The sequence below is a fragment of the Lissotriton helveticus genome, chromosome 4_1 (assembly GCF_964261635.1).
Source record: "Lissotriton helveticus chromosome 4_1, aLisHel1.1, whole genome shotgun sequence".
Classification (NCBI taxonomy): Eukaryota; Metazoa; Chordata; class Amphibia; order Caudata; family Salamandridae; genus Lissotriton; species Lissotriton helveticus.
In genome coordinates this window covers 135,052,379-135,074,771 of record NC_136063.1, presented here as the reverse complement: position 1 = coordinate 135,074,771, position 22,393 = coordinate 135,052,379, and the positions used below count along the sequence as shown (strand labels likewise).

The window sequence follows — 22,393 nt, the reverse complement described above, 5'->3', positions numbered from 1 at the left end:
ACATGCGCTGCTCTGTGAGACTTGTGGTGGAGGAGCGAATAGAAGCCCCGCCCACTCTCGGCCCATATTTGCCATTGGCTTGTGTCATTGTCTGTCCTAAATGCTGGCTACTGATTTGTAAATAGGCTTGTTAGTCTCTGCTTAGTACCACCTCCTCTTCATTTGTCACTTCCCATGGCGACTGACCCATTTACTTTTCTTTATTCAGTTCCTCTTACTGCAGACACGACGTGCTTTGGTGCCTTCTTTACCCCCCCCCCACCTCCCGTTGTCATGCCTTGTTTACACCCACCCTCTCCCTCCCGTTGTCTCTGCCTTCTCCTTCCCTGTGTACGACAAGCCCCCCCTTCCGTTGTCCTTGATGCCTACCATTTGCGCGTTTAAGCTATTGGCATTGTAAATGGCAATGAGTGTTATTTATGTTTTAACCAAAACATAAATAAAAGACATTGTCATTTACAATGCCAATAACTCAAACTCGTGTAAATGCGAGACTTATTGCATTGCAAATGCTTGTTATTGTTGCAGCAAGAATGTCCCTTCCGAAAGGGGATATGTGTGTGATTGTGATGCTAATAAAGCTACAACCTCGCGTGCTGTGTGCACAGCTCTCACTTTAATATTGTGCACGCGTCCATGAAACATCCAGGTCACCAACCCCGTCCTTCAATGGGAGACCAGGCGGAACAGACTTCTACGTACAGTATTGAACTTGAATGACAAAGAATGTAAATCTAAGCACAAAAAGACAAACTAAAAGGGTCTGAATTAGCTGACAATAGAGTCGTGGGGTGGCCCTAAAGTATGTCTTGCCCAGGGCCTCACAAAATCCTTCAGAGGGTTTCACACCAGTCCTGAGTTTCTGTCCTCCCTGAGGCCTGGTGGTGACCCATGTCCAGCCTCCCTCAGCACATTCCAAAAGAGGCCACGTGACCAGCTAAAACTTCATCCAAGGATCAAAGGCTCTTGGAAAAATGCAGCAACAGCCGAGATTTCACATTCCTTAGTCCAGTGTGAACCACAGAATTACCAATTGAACACTTCGCATCCACCCACAGCCTAAGGGGCTCGCCTGGGGTGGGGTCTGTTTGGTAGCCCCTCTTTCACAATGTGGTGAGCAGAGAAACTTTCACATTCACTTGACACAAACTAGATGATATTGACTGTGCTACAGTGAGAGAACATGCGCCGACTATTGTAACAACGCGGGCAAATCCATTGTTTCACCAGTTTTTACCGCAAAAAACGGACATTTTCACCGGTCTGTATTTCATAAACATATCTGCAACAGAACGAAAACTAAACATGTTGTAAAACCACTGCTAAAATAAAGAGAAAAAATTTGGGAGTTTTCACGAAATGTTACTGAATATTTACACCTATGATGCACTATCTCCTTACAACAGATAACTGTAAGAGATTTATAAAATAATTAAAATATGATGTGTTATGTTAAAAAAAATTGGAGAGCGCACATATACCCGAGGGTGTCTCGGCGCTAGTCAGAGTAATGAGGAAAAATAAGAGAAGAAACTACTGGTTAAAGAGACAGGTTTTAAGGGACTTTCTGAACGTTAGAAGGGAGGGAGCTGATCGAATTCGTATAGGCAGGAGATTTCATTGGTTGCTCTAGCTAGAAAACTGCTTCTACCCCATTTAGATTTTTTGTACCTGAAGGTGTTTATTTAAGGCTCCCATTGATCCAAGATATCTATTGGGAACATACGATGAAATGGCTTTCCTCAGAAAAACAGGTCCCAATCATGCAGGGCCTTGTAGGTAAGTCAGAGGGATTTGAATTTGATCTTGTTATTAACAGTCAGCTCACAGAAAGATAGTAAATATCTTTTTAGGCAAGTGAAACAGACTTATGTTTGGGAAGGCCTAGCAGTAACCTAGCAGCTGCGTTCTGTAGAACTTGAAGTTTGTTACTTTTTAACATATATTATAAAATGTTGCACTTTTATTGGAGTCTGTTGTATAATTTTGTATATTTGTACATACCGTTTTTTTTCCCTTTTTTATTATGTACTTTCTGTTATGAATTGTTTAATATGCATTCCTTCGAATAAAAATTGGAAGAAATTGGTGTTACCCAGTTAAGTAACAACTTGAAACGCAAATATTTTTTGTTTGACAAAAAAAACACGTTGAAAATTGATTTTGCACTATTTTTGCTACTTATGTATTCTAAGTGGGGGAAGTTCCCAAAATACTTCCATAATTCCATAGAGTGTTGAGTAATTTGTTTCTCAGGGTGGTGGAGTAAAAGAACATGTCCAAAAGCGCAAGCCCCAGAATCCTAAACCTGCAGATGGTAACTATGCGAGCAGAGTTATCAGTGTGGTGACACCCCAGGGGTCTTACCGCACCCAGTAAACATCAATTCCCAGGTGTGAGGTACTTAAGGGGTGCATCAGATACCTATGATTCCAAGTTTGTAGGCGAGGTGGGGGTGAGATGGGAGAAAAGGGCAAACTATATATGGAAGGAGGTCTTTGTTGCTCCTATTCCTGCGTGTATCGAAGGTTTGCTCACATTTCTCCCCTGATATATTGTTTTGAGCTGCCAAAATTTATCAGGCGAAAATTATCATGGAGCAGTATGTTACTCATAAGTTTGATCCCTGCGCAAACTCCTGAATGCATGGGGGACGAAACTGCCCGCAAACTTTGTATCCGTGACTTTGCAATCAAGTGACTTGCTTACCACCTTTTGGAAAGTGCGCCGATACCAAAAGGTGTTAAGGAACACCACTGCCCCCTACTGGCCCCAGTTGTGGGTTCACTTCATATAATGCCCCTGCAATTGCCACAACCTAGGAGGTCATTGCAGGTCACAAGTTAAGCCGAAGAGGCTTCCTTCAGCTAACACTTCTGCATCAGCTGGACTGTTTTCCCTTCCTAGGCTCGAAGTACTGTAGAGGGATCCTAGCTGAAGGGTGGGGGCCAGCGCAGTGTAAGGCAAGTTACCTAGATTGACTAACCCTTTTGCACTGGGTTAGCGCAACAAAAGTGACCCTCACCAGCACAAAATGTTTTTTTCCTAATTTAGTTTCCAGTGCAAAACTTGTTTTGGGTTGGTAAGTAACCTAAAAGTAACGCAAAGCAGTGCGAAGCATTGCTTTGTGTTACTTAGCTCCAAGGGGGCATTACATGGGCATTCCATGGTTGGGACATGGGCATTCCATGGTTGGTACATGGGCATTCCATGGTTGGGACATGGGCATTCCATGGTTGGTACATGGGCATTCCATGGTTGGTACATGGGCATTCCATGGTTGGTACATGGGCATTCCATTGCTACCACCCATGCCTTTTGACACAAAACCATATCTACAAACAATAGTAGACAGGGTTTAGAACCAAAAGTGAATGCCATTTAAAAGGAGGCATTAAGAGGAGACATTTTTATTTCTCTTTTCTTTTCTGACTTTGCATGCGTGCTGCACTGTGCAGAATGCATGCAAGTAGGAAAAGTTTTAAAGTGTGTTAATGTATAGTACTTTGTAGATGAGCTCTTCTTCTCCCTCCCTGTCACACAACGCAGCACAGCCTTTTTGGCTGCTGCGCTGCCTTCCGTGACTTTTTTTGTAAATATGGGCCATAGTGGCCTTCAACAGATACATATCGCGCATGGAGGGAAGGGAGTCTGCATTGAGACTATTCTTGCAAACTGACGTAGTCTGGATTGAGGCTACATCCCTAGTAGTGAAGCCATGAGGTCAGATGAGACACAATGCTAAGGAGTTTGTCATTAAGTGTTGCTGATTTCCACATTCTCTCTTGTATGATATAGTGCTATGTTGGGCTGCCACATGCATACCTCTTTCTACAATTTAGGACATATTTTTTGCAGCACATTTTTAGGAAGTTTAGAGCTTTCACAGACCTCAGAGATCATTATTCAGGCCTTACAGCTTCCGGTTTTTAAAAGGATGTCAAATACTTCCACAGGTTTGTGATACCACCAAAAAACCTCTGGTAAAAAATGCCATAGGTACCTACAAATCAGACTTTCTCCCTCCCAAAATGCAAGTGCTAACAACTTAAGAGCGGTAATAACTTATACCATTGTTACCAATAACCTGCCAGAGCTGAATCTGATTGGCTGGCAGCACTTTGGATATGACAAATAATCACCAGAAAGACAGATCTTACATTTAAAGTCTGATGGATTTTGGAGGTCCATCTCGTACAGACTTGGGGCCTTCGTCGCAGATGCGATGGAGCACGCTATCCACCAAATTCTCAATCCGCCTGCTTCATTTAGAGATGGGCAGACCTTAAGTTTTCCGTCACATGAGCCTTATTGGTTCAGTCCATTGAGAACTTCTTCTGACAGCTTGACAGAGCAGGGGCCGTCAGAAAAGTACCATACACTGCTCACCCTATTTAAATTGGACTGTGTGATTGCGTGGTTTTTTTCCTGGTCGTTATGAGGAACAGAAAAAAATCAATGAATCCCCAGATAGGTATTTATGAATCCAAGGCGGGTGGGTGGAGCATCCATCCACCGTAGTCTTCGTCACTCTGACTCCTAGGCAAGCTGTTATGATCGCATGGTCCACACACTCAGAACTGTGGTAAAGTTCTTAATTGAAGATACAGTCCCGCATGCATGGTGCTTCCACTTCCAGCCAGCTATAAATGCCACTGCCTGGAACTTAAAAGAAGCACCATGACAACAGAACCAATGCTTAACTAACATTTCACAATAAGATGTAAATACGTGTGTGAAATGAAAGGTACACAGCGTGTGATAACAAGGAGCAAGGCCATAACATATTTCCCTTCTTTCACACCACAAGCTACAGAATAATGTAAAAGTAAGTTACAAAGAACAATATTTCTCTTTTGATACCCAAAGACAAAAAGATAAAAATTAAGTGAAAGTTGCTAACACTTACAAGCAATCACATTGTAGTTGCTTTTGAAATGAAAAGGTAAGAAAACCTTACACATACTGATGCCATAAAACCACAATCAACTTACATATTCTGGTAAATAAGTCAGGGGTTCCAGAGTCTTGAGGGTCTCTAAAAACTGAGATTTCCCATTACATCACCATCATCCAAATTGCCTCCTCTGGGCCCAGAGATACAGAAACTTGATCTCACACCACCCACCAGCTTGTGATATTGCACCAACATGTACCCACTGCACTCATCATCACCATCAACACCTTCCTCTTCCCTTTGTTTACCAACCTCACTTTCACAAGGACAATAATTGGCCACTCTACGGAGGTTCCACCTCTAACCATTGACTAAGACTACATGCCACCTCTTTAACTTGAAAGGGCCTTCAAAACTTTCTCAAATTCCTCTTAACGTGACCAGAAGGCACTTTGACCCATTCACCGGGAATAATCACCACTCGATGTCAGGCCTTTTCCTTCCATCAAATTCCTTTACCCAAGATGGACAACGTTTAGCTATAGGTGTTCTCCCTCTCATATCATAAAAGGGAATGTGTTTGGTGGCCACATTCTTCGTGGTGCGATACGCCCACAGCAAATCAGAGACTGCCTCCTCAATATCTAGATTGCTTGCTAAAGCTAATTCCAAAGCACCTTTAATCATGCGATTTACCCTTTCAACCATCCCGTTGGCCTGGGGGTTATACGAAGCAGTGTGCAAATGGCTTATTCCACATACATATTAACCACATAGAACCCCACTGGTGCTGGTTCCGTGAGAATGGGAGAAGTTTTTGGGGGATGACAATTGTTGCGGATTAGACGCAATTGCTCGGATACTGCTACCTATGATGAACAAGCAGACAGGCTGGCCAAGAGATTTAAGGCACGCATATACCCATCTAGGGTAGTTAAAACAGCAAAAAAACTAGCCCATCGTAATAACAGAGGTCATACTGGAAACCTACCCATGAGAGGTAGAGAAAAGAATAACCTGTGTCACAACATTCACACCCGAATCCAATGCAGTGAAGCGGATAATCTCCAACAATTGAACAATACTTAAAAGAGCGGGTGTCGACTGGAACTTGCCAATATTTTCTTTTAAACTAAGTATGAGCCTGAGGAACATGCTGATACACACATCCTTTCCTAATTAGATGAGCATACAGAAGACCCCAAAAACACTCTGGGACTTGCCCCCTGTTGTCGGGCATTTCCCCTGTGGGGATTGCTCTGTATGCCATTTTACAAAACAACAAAAAGAAGTGAACATCGGGACTGACCGCCCTTGGGTCCTAAGACATCATACTAACTGCAACACTGAAAATGTGGTATATGTAAGCACCTGCCCTTGTGATAAGAAGTACATTGGCTTGACAACTCGTAAGATTTGATTAAGAATTAATGAACATCAGAGCACCATTTGATGTAGAAAGACATCTACTTGCCTAAAGAAACATTACCTTAATAAACATCATACAGAGGCTGAACTGCAGTGTGTCATACTAGAAGTGTTAGGGCATAGACCAGGGACTAACATAAGCAGAATATTACTTGAGATGGAACAGCGGTGGGTGTACCCGCTGAAGACGCATTTAGATGGCCTGTACGCTGATATTCCATGGATACAAATATAGGTCCCCTTTACATTGAGCGAGTACCACAAGTGCAGATTACCCCTCCTAATAATGAATATAGGAATGGGTCAGCTTGACTACATGATCCTTGTAGAAAGATACCCTGAATTCTGCTCGTGGTCAAGTTCCCCCTAAAATACTTATAATGATCAATATAATACGTGACAAAAGATTCTGCCCCCTATTTCTGAACCATTGAGCAATGTGGAAATGCAGATGCCTGTGGGTTATTAATATGCTTGCTCCATTGCGCCCCTACTGATATGCACAATGGCATGAATGATTTAGCTTTCAGAAGAGTTTTGGGAATAAGAAAAATAGAGTATGGGGATGTGGGGAAACTGGATGCCCTTCAAGCTATTGCAATCACTTCTTTTTTTATATTTATGGATCCTCAGACATGATTAAAAAACTAAGTCGCACGCAGCAGGGTGGCTAAATATTTGTGCTCCGGTTGTTGAGCACATAGTGGTGGTGGTAACAATTTGCACACACTTTTAGACCAGCCACAGTAATGTTGTACCGCTGACTACTGGCCCGCAGAGTATCCTTATGAGCTTGTAAGGCTGCGTCTACATTTCTCAGGTGGCAAAGCCCAGGGCTCGGTCAGACGTCACCAACCAGGCGCCATTTTCCCCCTTTGGAACATTGATTCGCCGCAATTGCTGTAACGGCAGGAGGATGCTAGGGAATACACATTAGGAGATGCAGCGAGTGCGATACAGACCCTTTTTCTTTCCAACTACGTGACCACCCCTTCCACTAACTATGGATTTCTTAACCATGTATGCATGTGTGATTTTTCAAAGTATGCATATTTGTTTTATGACCCGCACCAATGTAGAGTGTGACTATAAGACTCCCTCTCCGCTCCTCCATGAGGCGAACAATCCCCAAAGTTAGGGTAAGGATATTTTAAGCTGTATGAGTGTCGCATGTGGTTCACTGAGCTAAAACTACGAGTGTTTTTTGCCCTTAACGAGTGGAATATGATTCAGATGTTGGGCCTGCACATGCACGGGGAAGATAATAAAGTGTGTATTACTCGCACGATTCTATATGATGCACCTACAGTGGCAAATTGAAGTAGTTTTGCATGCAAACTTTATTCACATAAAGACTTGGGATACTACAAACCTATGTCACTGTATAAATGTATGTACATTTTATATGTATTGTTGGTAACTGACACATTTGTTTTCATTCTATATGCTTATATGTTCTCTCCTAGGAGTAACTTCCTAGAAGAGAAGGACTCAGATTGAACAGAGTAGCAATCTGGTATCATATGCGTAGAATTGGAACACATGTGTAATATATGTAGGGAAGCATTGTAGGGTCAAATAGGGTCCAACCTGGTCCCAAAGAAAGCCCCGGACCCCGTTGGGGTCAACGAAGGGCTAAAACAAGTCAACCTGACTATTAGTGAACACTAGCCCCATAATAGGGCTTTGACTGTCCCCTTTTTTCATTTTTTAACATGCCTCTTCCACCAAAGATTAAAGACTAGTGAGTTTTGGATGGTAGGTGGTAGGGAATTTTATAGGACTTTCCATCTTTTTTTACCTTGGTTTCCTTCTAATGACTGATTTACAGCCCTGTTTGAGGGGCTCGCCCGCCATTAGAGGATGTTTTGGCGAACGTGGGATGGCCAACTATGAAGCCTAACACCCGGAGGGTGTGTGAGGCCTGTCCGCTAAATTTTTACACATCTTTTATAAAATCTCTAGAATTGGAAGAGTAGTGTGCCAGCCAATTGATGAACACTTGTGATGAGGAAATTCCTACACGATAAGGTGTCAAAGTCCAGCAAAGGGGCGCATTTGTTTTTTGTGGTCGTTATTCTACGTACACCCAGCAACTCTTTCATCTCCTGAGACGTCAATTGAGTTCCATTGTCCGTAATGAGGACAGCAGGAAACTCCTCTTCCCAGAAAATATCATGTAGTACATTTATTGTGATTTTCGTAGATGTTTCCAGAGGGAACCTTACAATCAAACACCATGAGTGAATGCTTATCAATACCATTGCAAATCTCTTCGCCAGAATGACACCAGAGACAGGACCAATAAAGTCAAGGCATACATTGTGCCACACCTGACCCTTATCCTTAACGCTGTCTAGTGCAGCTTGGGAACACACTTTCAACCTCTTCTTGCATTCCTTGCACTCAATACACCGCTCCACCCATGCCACTATATCATTGTCCATCCTTGGCCACCAAAACTCTATCCTCACCGTTTCTACGTAACCATTTGCCCCAGATGCCCCTTGTGAGCAATTTAAAATAACGGCTTTGAAACACCAGTAGGTGGTACAATCTTGTCCGCACCCATGACCACCTAATCAGCAACCAGTGACAACTCGTCCAACCCTTTACTGAAGAGCCTAAGGGCATTAGGTAGGGAACTTTCTCTCTTCCCCCTTTCTGATAATTCCCTGTACTGCCTTCACAACTTCATCATTATAAAAGTCACATGACCTTTCCGAGCTCTTTACTGCACCATGATTCCACTGAAGGACTTCCTCCACACTGGCTACCGCTCCTTCCTTCCACTTCTGCCCACACCTTCCTCATCCACACTCTTCCAGTCCAACGGTAGCGTTGACAGACAGTTGGCTTTAACATACCTCCAGCACGGTATGTATTCAACTGTAAAATTGTACTCCTGCGACTGTGAAGCCAGCCTTGTCAACCTCGCCGACTCTTCACCTGCACCGCCCGGGATAACGTTTCCATTAGTGGCTTGTGGTCAGTTTGAAGAGTAATCTGATGTCCCCACACATATGTTCTCAAATATTCCATTGCCCATGCTGTTTTGCCATCTCTCTCTCTTAAATATAGAGTAGTGACATTTAATAGTGGTGAGTGAAAGTGAAGCAAACGCAATAGTTTTATCCGTGGATCCATGTTTTGGGGAAATCACAGCACCGATACCTGTGACACTAGCATCCATTGTGAGAATTTGCCTTTTCTTAGTGTCAAAGGGAACAAGAATTCCTGCACTGCAAATCTCTAGTTTAATGTTTTCAAAAAGGTTTTGTTGCTCTACACCCCACAAGTAGTTGATTCCTTTCCTCATCAACACTTTTAAACATTCGGTCTTGGTAGCAAAATTCTGGCCTAACTTTGAAAAATATTCGATCAATCCCAGGAATTACCACAATTGGTCCTTGTCCTGAGGCATGGGTGTTAATTCCATTGCTGCAAGTAAATATTTCTTTGGTTTAACCCCATGCAAAGATAAGGTGTGTCCTAAGTATTCAATCTCTGTTACAAGGAATGCACATTTCTCTTTGAGCAATGTCAGACCTGAGTCCGAGAGAATGCCTAGCACCTCACGCTGTCATCATTCACGAATATGTCATCTTGAAAAAAATCTTACATTTTTCAAATTCGTAAACACCATATTTTCCATTCTCTGAAAGACGCTAGCGGCTGAGGACAGCCTGAACGGCCTTCTTGTGTACTGGTAAGTGTCTTCCATTGTTATGAAGGCTGTCAAGGGATTCAACGACTCATGAAGCTGAATTTGATGGTATGCATTCTTTAGGTTCAATATAGAAAAATATTACCTCCCTTGCAGCAATAAAATGAGCTCATTGATATTCGGCAGAGGAAAATTGTCTGTAACTATATTCTGATTTAGACCTTTAAGGTCCAAACAAAAATGCAGTGTAATTACCATTTGCCTTCTCCGTGATGACTACCAGAGAGATCCAAGCAGACGTTTCTATAGGTTTGGTAATGCCATTGTTCAGCATCTTATGTAACATTTTCCTTACTCCCTCCCTCACTATGATTGGGATCCTCCTGACCTTATGCTGCACTAGTATGGCTCTTTGTTTAAGCTTTATTTCACGCAATATCCCTCCAACTGCCCCATTTCTTCTCTGAACACTTCTTTTGCACCCTCTAGTATGCCACTCACTGTCGAATCCTCCACTAGCATTACCTGGCTGGACAGGTGCATGCAGGTTTATCCTAATATGAAGATCAAATTGGTGATACCACCCTAACATAGGTGGTCCTGACTCTGCTATATAAACCTTGCCTTTGACGTGCCTATTCTTAAATTTCACGTCTGTATACCTATACCCTATGATGTCTATATGCTCACCCTGATACCCTCTGGTAACTACCACACACAAGGCCATTCTGAAAGGAACATACTTTTGGGAATGATAGTACATACAATGAGCCAGAATCCACCATCAGTTCCACCTTTCTCTTCCTGATGGTATATTTGGCCTAGGGTCCAGTCTTCCTCTGCTCCTCAACCTTCCCTACCCCTAGACACAATACTCTGTCAGGTCTGGTATTACTTTCTTCAGTAGATGTTCCTTCCATGAACACTTCCACCTTGCCTTTATTACTCTCCTTACACATTCTGGCCACACCTATTGCAAATCCTGTGAACATTTCTATTTCCAGGGCACGCTTTCCCCCTGTGGCACTCCACTTGGAAGTTGTCGCCACCTCCTCATCCACTATGTCCACCGCCGACACCTCACTACCCCCTTGTTATCTCTTTGATCCATTATCTCTTTGATCCATTTCCTTAATACCACAATCGGATTGTTCCACAATCTTAGCAATATCTGTAGCTTCTTTTAGAGATGGGTCCTTGGCAGCCCATAGTCGTTTCTGCATTTTTCTGCTCCTGGTGGATCTATGGATGCGCGGAATTGCGGCGAGGGCTTGATTGGACGATCGTAGTTGGCGGGTGGGGGTGTAGAAGGACAGTCGCGTGTTGAGGCATTCGGGTCCTAGGTCGTAGAGGGCTTTGTGTGCGTGGGTGAGGAGACGGAACGTTATTCTCTTGTTGACGGGGAGCCAGTGAAGGTCTTTCAGGTGACCGGAAATGTGAGCTTGACGGGGGATTTCTAGTATGAGTCTGGCAGAGGCGTTTTGGATGCGTTGGAGTTTTTTCTGTAGTTTGGCTGTGGTTTCGGCGTAAAGGGTGTTTCCGTAATCCAGTCGGCTTGTGACCAGTGCGTGGGTGACCGTCTTTCTTGTTTCGGTGGGGATCCAGCGGAAGATTTTTTTGAGCATGCGTAGGGTGTTGAAGCATGATGATGAGACGGCGTTGACTAGTCTGGGCATCGAGAGGGAGGAGTCCAAGATGAAGCCCAGGTTACGTGCGTGGTCCGTAGGTATGGGTGCGGTTCCCAGGGCCGGTGGCCACCATGAGTCGTCCCAGGCAGCGGGGGATGAACCTAAGATGAGGACTTCCGTTTTGTCCGAGTTCAGTTTTAAACGGCTGTTCTTCATCCACTCGGCTACTTCTTTCATTCCTTCGTGTAAGTTGGTTTTGGCGGTGTTTGGGTCTTTGGTGAGGGAGAGGATCAGCTGGGTGTCATTTGCGTAGGAGATGATGTTGAGGTTGTGTTGGCGTGCGATGGATGCAAGGGGGCTCATGTATATGTTGAAGAGGGTGGGACTGAGTGATGATCCTTGTGATACGCCGCAGATGACTTCGGTAGCCTCTGATCTGAAAGGGGGGAGGCGGACTCTCTGGGTTCTTCCGGCGAGGAACGAGATGATCCAGTCCAATGCTTTTCCTTGTATTCCGACATTGCTGAGGCGTTGTATGAGGGTGCTACGACAGACTGTGTCGAAGGCTGCGGAGAGGTCTAGTAGGATGAGGACCGCTGTTTCTCTGTTGTCCAGTAGAGTTCGAATGTCGTCTGTTGCTGCGATGAGGGCGGTTTCGGTGCTGTGTTTGGCTCGGAAGCCAGACTGTGAGGGGGGATTTGTTGGATTCGAGGAAGGCGGCGAGCTGACTGTTGACGGCTTTCTCAATGACTTTGGCAGGGAATGGGAGGAGCGAGATGGGGCGGTAGTTCTTAAGTTCAGTGGGGTCTGCTGTGGGTTTCTTCAGAAGGGCGCTGAGTTCGGCATGTTTCCAGCTTTCCGGGAAGGTAGCGGAGTTGAAGGAGCAGTTGATGACGTCACGGAGATGGGGTGCGATAATGGAGTCTGCTTTGTTGAAAATGTGATGGGGACATGGGTCGGTTGGCGATCCCGAGTGAATGGAGTTCATCAGGCGGACGGTGTCTTCAGTGGTGATTGGGTTCCAGGCGCAAAGGTTGTTAGAGGGCGTTTTTGGTTTGGAGGTGGGTGGAGTGGACTGGTCTTCGGACTGGATTCCAAAGCTGTTATGTATGTCGGCGATTTTGTTGTGGAAGAATGAGGCCAGGGAGTCGCACAGGTCTTGGGAGGGAGTGATGTCGTTGGAGCCGGCGGTGGGGTTGGTAAATTCTTTGACGATGTTGAATAGTTCCTTGCTGTTTTGGGTGTTGTTGTCAAGGCGATCCTTGATTGCTGATTTCTTGGTGGATCGGATCAGTTGGTGGTGTTTGCGGGTGGCGTTCTTGAAGGTGGCCAGGTTGTCAGTGGTTGGGTTTTTTCTCCAGGTTTTCTCGAGGGTATGACAGAGTTTCTTGGATTTCTTAAGGTCATCGTTGAACCAGGGGGCTTTTTTGCTACCTTGCTTGATTTGATGGTTTTTCAAGGGTGCTAGTTCGTCAGCGCTGTGGGTGATCCAATTTGTGAGGTTGGTGGCTGCTTGGTTTGGGTCCGATGATTTGGCGGGAGGGTTTTGGTGAAGCGATGTGAAGAGCTGGTCGGTAGTAATTTTGTTCCAGTTTCTTCGGGGAATAGGTTGTGGGGGGTTGTGGGTCGTGATCTTTTTGTAGTTGAAGTGAACGCAGCTGTGGTCCGTCCAGTGGAGAGCTGTGGTGTGATTGAAGGAGATGTGCTTGCTGGAGGTGAAGATTGGGTCGAGCGTGTGTCCAGCTTAGTGGGTGGGGGTATTGACAAGTTGTTCGAGTCCGAGGTTGGTCAGGTTGTCCAGTAGGGTCGTGGTGTTGCTGTCGTTTTTCTTTTCCAGGTGGAAGTTGAGGTCCCCCAGTAGAATGTAGTCCTCGGAGGGGAGGGCGTGTGGGCTGATGAAGTCAGTGATGTCTTCGCTGAATTGTGTGCGGGGTCGAGTATTTAAAACATGCTATCCTTCCTTCCGTAGAGTACTTTATAGGATTGCTTTTTTCCGACTTGCCGTGAAATCTTGTCCATATAGAGCTTCCGAATAACTATAAAAGAAGTCCACCCATTCCTTCCACTATAAAGGTGGGAATCCAGGTTGAGCTAAAAAAGGTGGTTGAGGTGTTAATGAGGTAAGTTCCATTATTTAATAAAACCTTACCTAGAATCACTAGCTTGGAATAAGTCAGAAGATCAAGACTTGATAGCTATTGCCTTGGTGCACTGTGTTCTTAAGGTTGGCGTAGCTAGAGGTTTGACCGTGCCTAAGGTTTTTTCCTCAAGCCCTCACAGTATTGAAGAGTGTCAGCAACCCATATTGAAGAGTGCCGATGAGAGTATGCTCTTCGAATGGCTCGCTGTATTTGGGGGAACAATATTGCCTAAAACTGTGAGTTCACTGAAGAGCTTAACTCTTCTTGGCTCCGAACACTTGTTGGTTCCTTTCTTGAGAGTTTGCCAAGCTGCGCTATTCCACGTGTGTGCCTTGCTGCTCGCGCTCACCATGGCCTTGACTGGCCACGTGGGACTCCTGCGTGCTTGGAGCAGCTGCCACTGCCCTTGCCTTTAGCGTGCGATCCACTGCTCACGCTCATCACGGCCTTAAGAGTTGGATCGCGTTAGGATCATGGGCTGGTGTAGAGAGTGGCGTGCTACTCGCCAGAAAAGCGCTTCAACACCCATCAGGGGTTACAAGTTCTATATGAATGCAAACCTTTCTTCCCCTTTTATCCCTCCGCTATCCTTCTCACTTCGAATAACTGACTAATATCCACCACTGAAATTACTTTCATATTTCGCCATATTAATTCACCACTAATCCTTTATGGGCTTCCTGAATAGTGTGCGTTAACACCCCTTCAGGGGTAACAAGCGCTTTATAAATACAAACCTGTTACCTCCTCTATCCTTCTGCTATCATTCCAAATCCAAATAACTGACTAACCTATCCACCACTTAAAATGTACTTGCATGTTACATTATACTAATTCAACACTAATCTTGTATCGGTCCTGGAGTAGCGTGCTACTCGCCGAAAAAGCACTTAGACGCCTCGTCAGGTGTAGTAAGCGCTATATAAATGCAATTACAATATATATTACACACACGTCAATAAATCAATGTTTACCATGCACAGAGCGGCCGTCACTGCATAAATATGAGTTGCACACAGAGCGCCTGCTTCTGTCCTTCGCTGGTTGCTTAAGATAGCACACTCACTCAGAGTGACTGTTTCTGCCCTCTACTGTCTCTACCCTTCATTGAGTGGCCGCTTTTTCCTCGGCTATCAATGCCCTTCGGTGTCCACCTGCCCTCACACTTGGCTTGATGTTTAGTGTCCGCAAATCAAAGCGCCACTTATTTGTATCTTGATGTGCACCCATGACGTTGGTAACACGCGTCGGGCCACACCTACACATGGAGAGGTACAGGCTACTTTGCTGGATCCTCATTATCACTATTATGTTGTAATCACAGGGTCCTCGTACACAAATCTGTAGTAAAGTTCTTTTTATTGGAGATACAGTTCTCCATGCCTGGTGCTCCCACTTGTAGCGAGAGGTGACTGCCACTGCTTGGAACTTCCAAGAAGCCCCAGGACAACAAAACCAATGCTCAACTAGCAATCCACACATAGATGTGAATACATGTTCGAAAGGAAAGGTACACAGCTTGTGATAAGAAGGAGCAAGATCACAGCACAAGCCTCAAGGGGCAATCCGTGGGAGCACGTGAGACATACTGAGCACTATCCGCGCACGATCCTTGGGTACACCTCAGGTGGGCCTCGCTTCACAACAGTGCAATTGCACAAGTTGCAAAGAATGGACAGGTACTCAGCTACCATTGATTCCCTAAGGTGGTGATATGGGTAGAATCACCCAGGAGTGGAGTAGATGCTCTCTGGGGCAATCAAAATGCACATTAGTTGCACGTTCCCTTCAGGAATTGGCTGAGTACACTTGTCTGTCCGTCCAAGGAGGCGAAATGCATAGGAGAATGGTTAGATCTGTGTTGCTTTTCTAGGGGAACTTGTAAGGAGAAAGGACATACTGTTGAGCTTTCCACCTCAGACCTAAATACCTCTCAACCTGCTGCTACTCTGGAAGACCCAGCTCCCTTTCAGTCTTTGGTGGGCGCTTGCTACGGTGCACATCTTTAGTTGAGAGGCCACTGGCTGCTCTGCGTCCTCATCCAAGCGTATGTGTTCAGCTCATGCAGCTCCAGGGAGGATTCAACTTACCTACTGATAATTTGTTCAACATTTTTATGCCATGTAAATCAGTACCCTCTTGGCGCTGGCTGAATGATTAGTAATAAAATGTAAGGCCAGAACCTTCAGACATTTGCAAAAAAGAATCACATTATTAGTTTGACTGCAGAAAAATTGATGAGGGTCCCCTAAAAATGTCACCCACTCTGTCCATATCCCAGATTTACAAAGTTCTGAGGCTGAACAGGGACCCATACTCTGCAAATGCTGTAGGGGCCTTTGTTACACCCCCCGATTGCAAACACAGAGATTTTCACCTCAGTGCTTGGGTGTTGGTCCTTATGAAAGAAGACAAATTGTGCATCTCACACTCGGTCCTTGTGTCTCAAGCCTGTTCTGGAGGATGCAGAGGTAAAGAGAAGGGCCTTGGTGGGGAGTCAGAAGTGGAAGTCACCCTAGCTCTCTCTGGCCTTAATGCCCAGATGCCCATCGTTGAGAGACACCTTAGCTGGGAAGAACTAGCAGCACTCCAACATTAGGATGTACGACATGAGATGAAATTGAAATAAGATTGAGATGGGAGTGATGAGATGAGATTTAGATTGAGATGAGACTGAGATGAGATGGAATGGAGGTAAAATAGATGATATGAGATTGAGGTTGAGAGGCGACTTAAATGAGACAATCATTGAGATGATATTGAGACAAATGAGATTTAGCTGAGATGAAACTGAGATTTGATGAGATGAGATTGAGATTACATGAGATGTGATTGATACGAGATGAGACTGAGAAGCAATGACATGAGATGAGCTAGAAAATCAAATTCAAATAAGACTACAGAGTTTAGAAGGGTACCTAATGCAAAGTTCAAAGGGCTACCTAACAACACTTGAGAAAGCCCACTATGTTTTACTGTTTATCACTCCATAACCCCAGCATTTTAGAGCAACAGCAAGCAGTATGATTCACTGACACTTCCAAAAACCTCTAGCAGGCTGCTGTGCGATATTGAGGATGGGTCAGACATTGTGCCAGTGTCCACTTACGAGGTCAAAGATCTTCGGCCGTGACTGGTTGCCGATGTGCAGCAGGTCTTTAAATCCTTTAGTGATGACCAAGGCGATCCGCTCCCCCTTCCGCTCCAGCAGAGCATTCGTGGCCACTGTCGTACCCATTCGGATCCAGTCAATTCTTGATGTATCGATGGCACGGTCCCTTGGGAAGGCTATTCCACACTCCTAGGGAGAAACAACTCAATTAACAAACATCAACTGTACTTTAATAACTTTCCTTCTACAGATAGGTCAACTGTCACAGATTGAAATGATTTTGCAGATGCATAAAAAGCAACAGAACCTGCCCTTAGCTGCCTTGCAACCTAAACATTAATGAAGACTTCCTGAGTTTGTAGCACCCATTAATGGGTTCCTCTGTAAGGCACTCAGAAGGTTCAATGTGTTAGTATAAAGGTGTAGATTATTTCACCACTGGGTCTCCATGGGACATAGCTATCATTAGTGCAACTGGTGCAGTTGGACTGGGGTCCAGTGCGTTTGTGTGTGCACATGTGGCAATACTATGTACACATATGTATGGTGAGCATCATTAACATATGGTAGCCTTAGTTCACACTGGCAGCCATCCTTTGCATCTAATAGCTACCAATGACATGAGATACGCAATCATAGAATATGATTGCGTATCTCATGTCAAGAGCAGACTAAGCAAGATGGCCGCTTGGTAGGAGCTCCTGTGAAGAGCTCCCAGTGCTTGGGATCCCTTAGCGGGCATTATCCCTGTTAGCACCCACCAGCCCCCACCAGCTCGACGGAACAACAACAGAAAAAGAACACAAGTAACTGGATTGCACGGTGACCTGATTAACGGAGGTTATGGAGCCTGAATAGCCCCGCGATCGGACACTCGTCTCAGACACTGAAGCTCCGTGAGCCTGCTGAGCCTGCACCGCGGACCACCGCAGATTATCCTGTCTCCAGATAGTCGCCAGCCCAGCATTGGATTCACGGCGGAATACCACAGATACCACAGAATACCAGCATTGGATTCACCGCGGAACACCGCAGATTATCCTGTCTCCAGATAGTCTCCAGCCCAGCATTGGATTCGCGGCGGAATAAGAAGACACCCACGTCGTGCCCTAGAAGGTCCGGGAGCCTGCTGAGCCTGCACCGCCCGCTCGACGACATTGGAGGGCTGAGAGAGGCCCCCCCCGCCCGTTCAGCAGATACGCGGGCTGGTGCATTGGTGAGCAGCAAAGGAGGCCCAGAGGCATCGGGGAGCAGAGAGGATTCACGGAGGCATAGGAGGGCACCCCCGGCGCGCCGTAGAGGCGGCTGAAGCTCCGGGAGCCTGATGAGCCAGCACCGCCCGCACGCTCGAAGGCAGTGAATCACAGAGGCGTCAGGGGGCTGAGAAAGGCCCGCCGCGCCACATCAGAGGAGCCCCATCGGCTTCGGAGGATTCAAAAAGGCCCCCTTCCTGTCCGCTACACGGTGGAGGACGTTGGCTGTTGCGCCGAGTCTGCAAAGGGACGTGGCAGACCCCCCCCCCCATATCCCCCCGCACCGCAGCACCGTAGGATGGATACGGTCAAAGGATAGACAACAGAGGAGTAGAGATTGCCGCCGGCTGCACCGGAGACTGGATGCGACCGGAGGCTGTGGCACCGTTACCCAGAGGAGCGAGTGAAGTGAACCCGGAGTCTAACAGGAGCGGTAGGGGCAACAGAAGACCGAAGCCTGCCCTCATCGGCACTGGTGGATACCTGGTAATCGGCTGAGCCGCTTTTCAGGATAATACAGGCTTGGAGCCCTGATCTGGGATCACGTACATGCAGCTCACATATATCTATGAAGCGGAAGGGACTGAGCCAATCATGGACTAAAACAGTCCTTCTGTAAAACTCTGCTGGCAAAATCAACAGGCACACAGAAACTTAAGGTATCTATTTCTCCCACCCGCCTGCTCACTTTTTAAAAACTAACTCCTTTGTTCAAAATGGCTGGGGCCATAAAACTGTAGCAATAAATCCCCCCCGTACCTCTGTTGTCCACAAGGCTCCTCGGCTTAACTCCCCCACACAGAGATAAGAATTCCTCATAGCTAGCCTTGAGCATTGCTTGCTTAATAAGAAAGTGTAATCCCTTCCCCTGTGCTCAAACTAATAGCAGCAGACAGAGGACTGATATCTCTATCTCCCCTGCCTGCATGATTGTGAAGGGAAACTGCTCTCCCCTGCTATCTAAGCAACAGCAACTAACAGAGGACTACTGTCTTGATCTCAACTATTTGGCGGCCATTTTAGGCTAGTCTCTCTCATGGGCGGACATCCTGGACTAGTCTTTTTCTTCAGTATCGGAACACTCACTAAGAATTTATCATTCTAGACTAATCTCAACTACTGAGTACTTTGCTCAGTTAGGTATCTACACCTTCTTGTGAAAGAATGCCTGCCTATTTTTGTAGTATTATACTCCTAACTATATTTTGAACATTTGTAATGCACAGATTTCTACCTCATATATGAAAGAATGTCTGCCTATTAGTGCAGTATTACACTCCTAGCTTTATTCTGAACATTTGTAATGCACAGATTGCTACCTCATTTCTGAAAGAATGTTTGCCTATTATTGCAGTATTATACCTATACCTGTATTTTGAACATTTGTAATGCACAGATTGCTACCTCATATACCTATTACTGCAGTATTATTCTTCTACCTGTATTTTGAACATCTGTAATGCAATGCTACCTCATTTGCCTTGGTTGCTAACTAATGTCATTTCTGATTTTTATGATTTTTGATTCATGTACACTATTGTCTTCATCTGTACTCTGTTCTTACATTCGATCAGCAGTATACTTACACATGTATTCTGCACTATTCCGCACATTTCCGCAACCTGCACTGTTCCCTCCTGTTAGGCTACCTCCGATATCGCATACTTCTTCTTTATTCTGCACTACTCTGCACACTTCTGCAACCTGCAACCATGCTCACTCTTCTCTCCTGTAACGCACCGATTGCTACCTCATATATTTCTGGTTGCTCACTAGTGTCGCTTCTACCTGTATTTTGAACTTTTGTAATGCACAGATTACTACCTCATATATTTTGGTTGCTCACTAGTGCCACTTCTACCTGTATTTTTAACATTTGTAAATGCACAGATTGCTACCTCATATTTTTTGGTTTGCCAACTAATGTCACTTTTGATTCTTGAGTTTTGATTCACGTAAACTGTTGTATTTGTATCCTGTCCTTATATTCTATCAGTATTATACTTGCACTTGTATTCTGCACTACTCTGCACATTTCCGCAACCTGCTCCCATTCCTACTTTTTCGCTCCTGTTATGCACAGACTGCTACCTCATACCTAATATACTTCTAAGGTATTCTGCACTATTATGCACAGTTCTACAACCTGCATCCATTTTCACTCTTCACTCTAAAGCACCGACTACTACCCCATATATCTCTGGTTGCTCACGAGTGTCACCTCTGCCCCCTAGGGTCACTCTTGATCCATATATCTCTGGTTGATCACTAGTGTCACTTCTGCCATTTAGGGTCACTTTGATCCATGTAACTTGATATTTGCATCTGTATCCTGTCCCAGTATTATACTTCACTTGGGTACTTTGTAATGCCGTATGTATTTGCTCTACTCTGTAATACCGTATGTATTTGCTCTACTGCACACTCGTATATCTTGGTTATGCTGATTGATCACTAGTGCCACTTTTGTTCTCTATAACTTATTGTATGTATATGCTTCTCTGCACACTCTTACATTTGGGATATGCTGATTGATCACTAGTACTACTCTTGCACCGTGTAACCTATTGTATGTATTTGTTTTTCCTGCACATGTGTAACACTATAGTGCATTCTCCCATTCCCAACTAAACCATCATCGCAACATGGATCCTATCGGCAATCACACATATAAAATCAACTACCCACCGTCACTCACCAAAAAAGCCGCTAAACGCTTTAAACACAACTTCCTTAGGTCACACCATGAAACCCCCTTTGCTGACACCTACTTCTCACCGGACAATGGATCCCTGAACACTGATATCATATTCCACACCACACGCAGAGCTCAATGGAGAAAAGCGTTCCTCACCCTACTCACCGTCTCCTCCACCAGGAAATCCGCTTACAGCCTAACTCTCTCCATCACACCATCCCAATTCTTTCCAGGCAGAGCCACCATCACCATTTACAATAACGGGTTTGTCCTATCTCAATCCACAGACAGGAACCTGGAACTGCTAGACAACTTGTTCCCCACCTTCAAAGAGCACCTCTCCCATTCGCGGACCAACACTCATATCCCCTCCAGTCACACCAACCATGACCTCACAACTACATACTCCTCAACCAGGGACACACCTACCACCCCATATCGCTCATCTCCCACCCACAACCCCTCTATCCCAGTTCAGCACCAGGCAGTTGTAACACACGCCTCAAACACAGACACAGATCGCTCCCCCTCATACACCACTCACACCCCCACCCCTTCTACCAACCCCCAGACCTCCACACATACCAGCAGCACTCCTCTCACACCTACAGCGGGCATCAACACTCCGCTCACCCCTGACAGCACAGCTCCCCCCCCAACACACCTAACCTAGTCCAGCACCAGAACAACACGCACTTCTACAAATCCCCCCCTTCATCCCCCCCCATTCTCAGTCCCCATTACCCCCTAACCAACCACGGAGAACACACCTCCTCTCTTAATCTAACTCCCCCTCCCCACAACATGACCACCACCAATCCCATTTCTCCTCCTACTCTCAGCCCCCATTACCCTTCCGGCACCCCCACCACGACTATCAGTCTCCCAGCCTACACCCTGACCCCCCCGCCTACCATCAATGCCCTCTCTCATACCACCAACCTCCACCCCTCCTCATCCACACCCCTCCCGCCCAAAACCTCCCTCCTCCCTAACACCTTCCCGTACACCAACACAACGCATACCTCCTCGAACACCAGCCCACGCTCCCACCTGCACACGAACTCCCTGGTCAGTCATTCACCTCTGACTGCCGCCCCCACCTCCACCACCTACCCCACAATGGACACCATCATGGCCACCCTCTCTCAGATCAAAGAAGACATACACAACATCAAGGAACTACTCGCCACACACCCCATACACCCCTCACCCACCTCCCCCACCCAACTTGTCCCCTACCCCTCCGGCTGACTCCCTCACTCAACACGCCCCAAACCGGGCGTCAATCCCTGCTCATAGGCGCAGTAACTGCCCTCGTCCCCCTCGTCGCCCCTGCAACACCTCACACATCTACACCTCCCCACCCAACGGGTCCCCCACCCTTCCGACTAACTCTCTCACTCAACTCTCCCCCAACCTGACCTCACTCCCAGCTAGCAATCGCAACAACCGCCCTCGTCGCACCCACAACTCTACTTCTGACCTCGACACACTCACCCTTCTTCCCTCCTATGACCCAGCCCCCTAAAATCACACAACCACCCCACACCTCAACATTCCCACGAT

At 45.8% G+C, this 22,393-nt stretch overlaps 1 protein-coding gene across 2 annotated transcripts in view; it reads right to left on the bottom strand.

Moving 5' to 3' along the window:
• Positions 1–22,393, bottom strand: part of OPLAH (5-oxoprolinase, ATP-hydrolysing) — a 270,496-nt gene that overhangs the window by 159,972 nt on the left and 88,131 nt on the right. For both annotated transcript variants that reach the window (XM_078686543.1, XM_078686544.1), the window contains exon 3: positions 16,871–17,062. In XM_078686543.1, the coding sequence (XP_078542669.1) occupies positions 16,871–17,062 (192 nt within the window). The remainder of the gene's footprint in view (positions 1–16,870; positions 17,063–22,393) is intronic.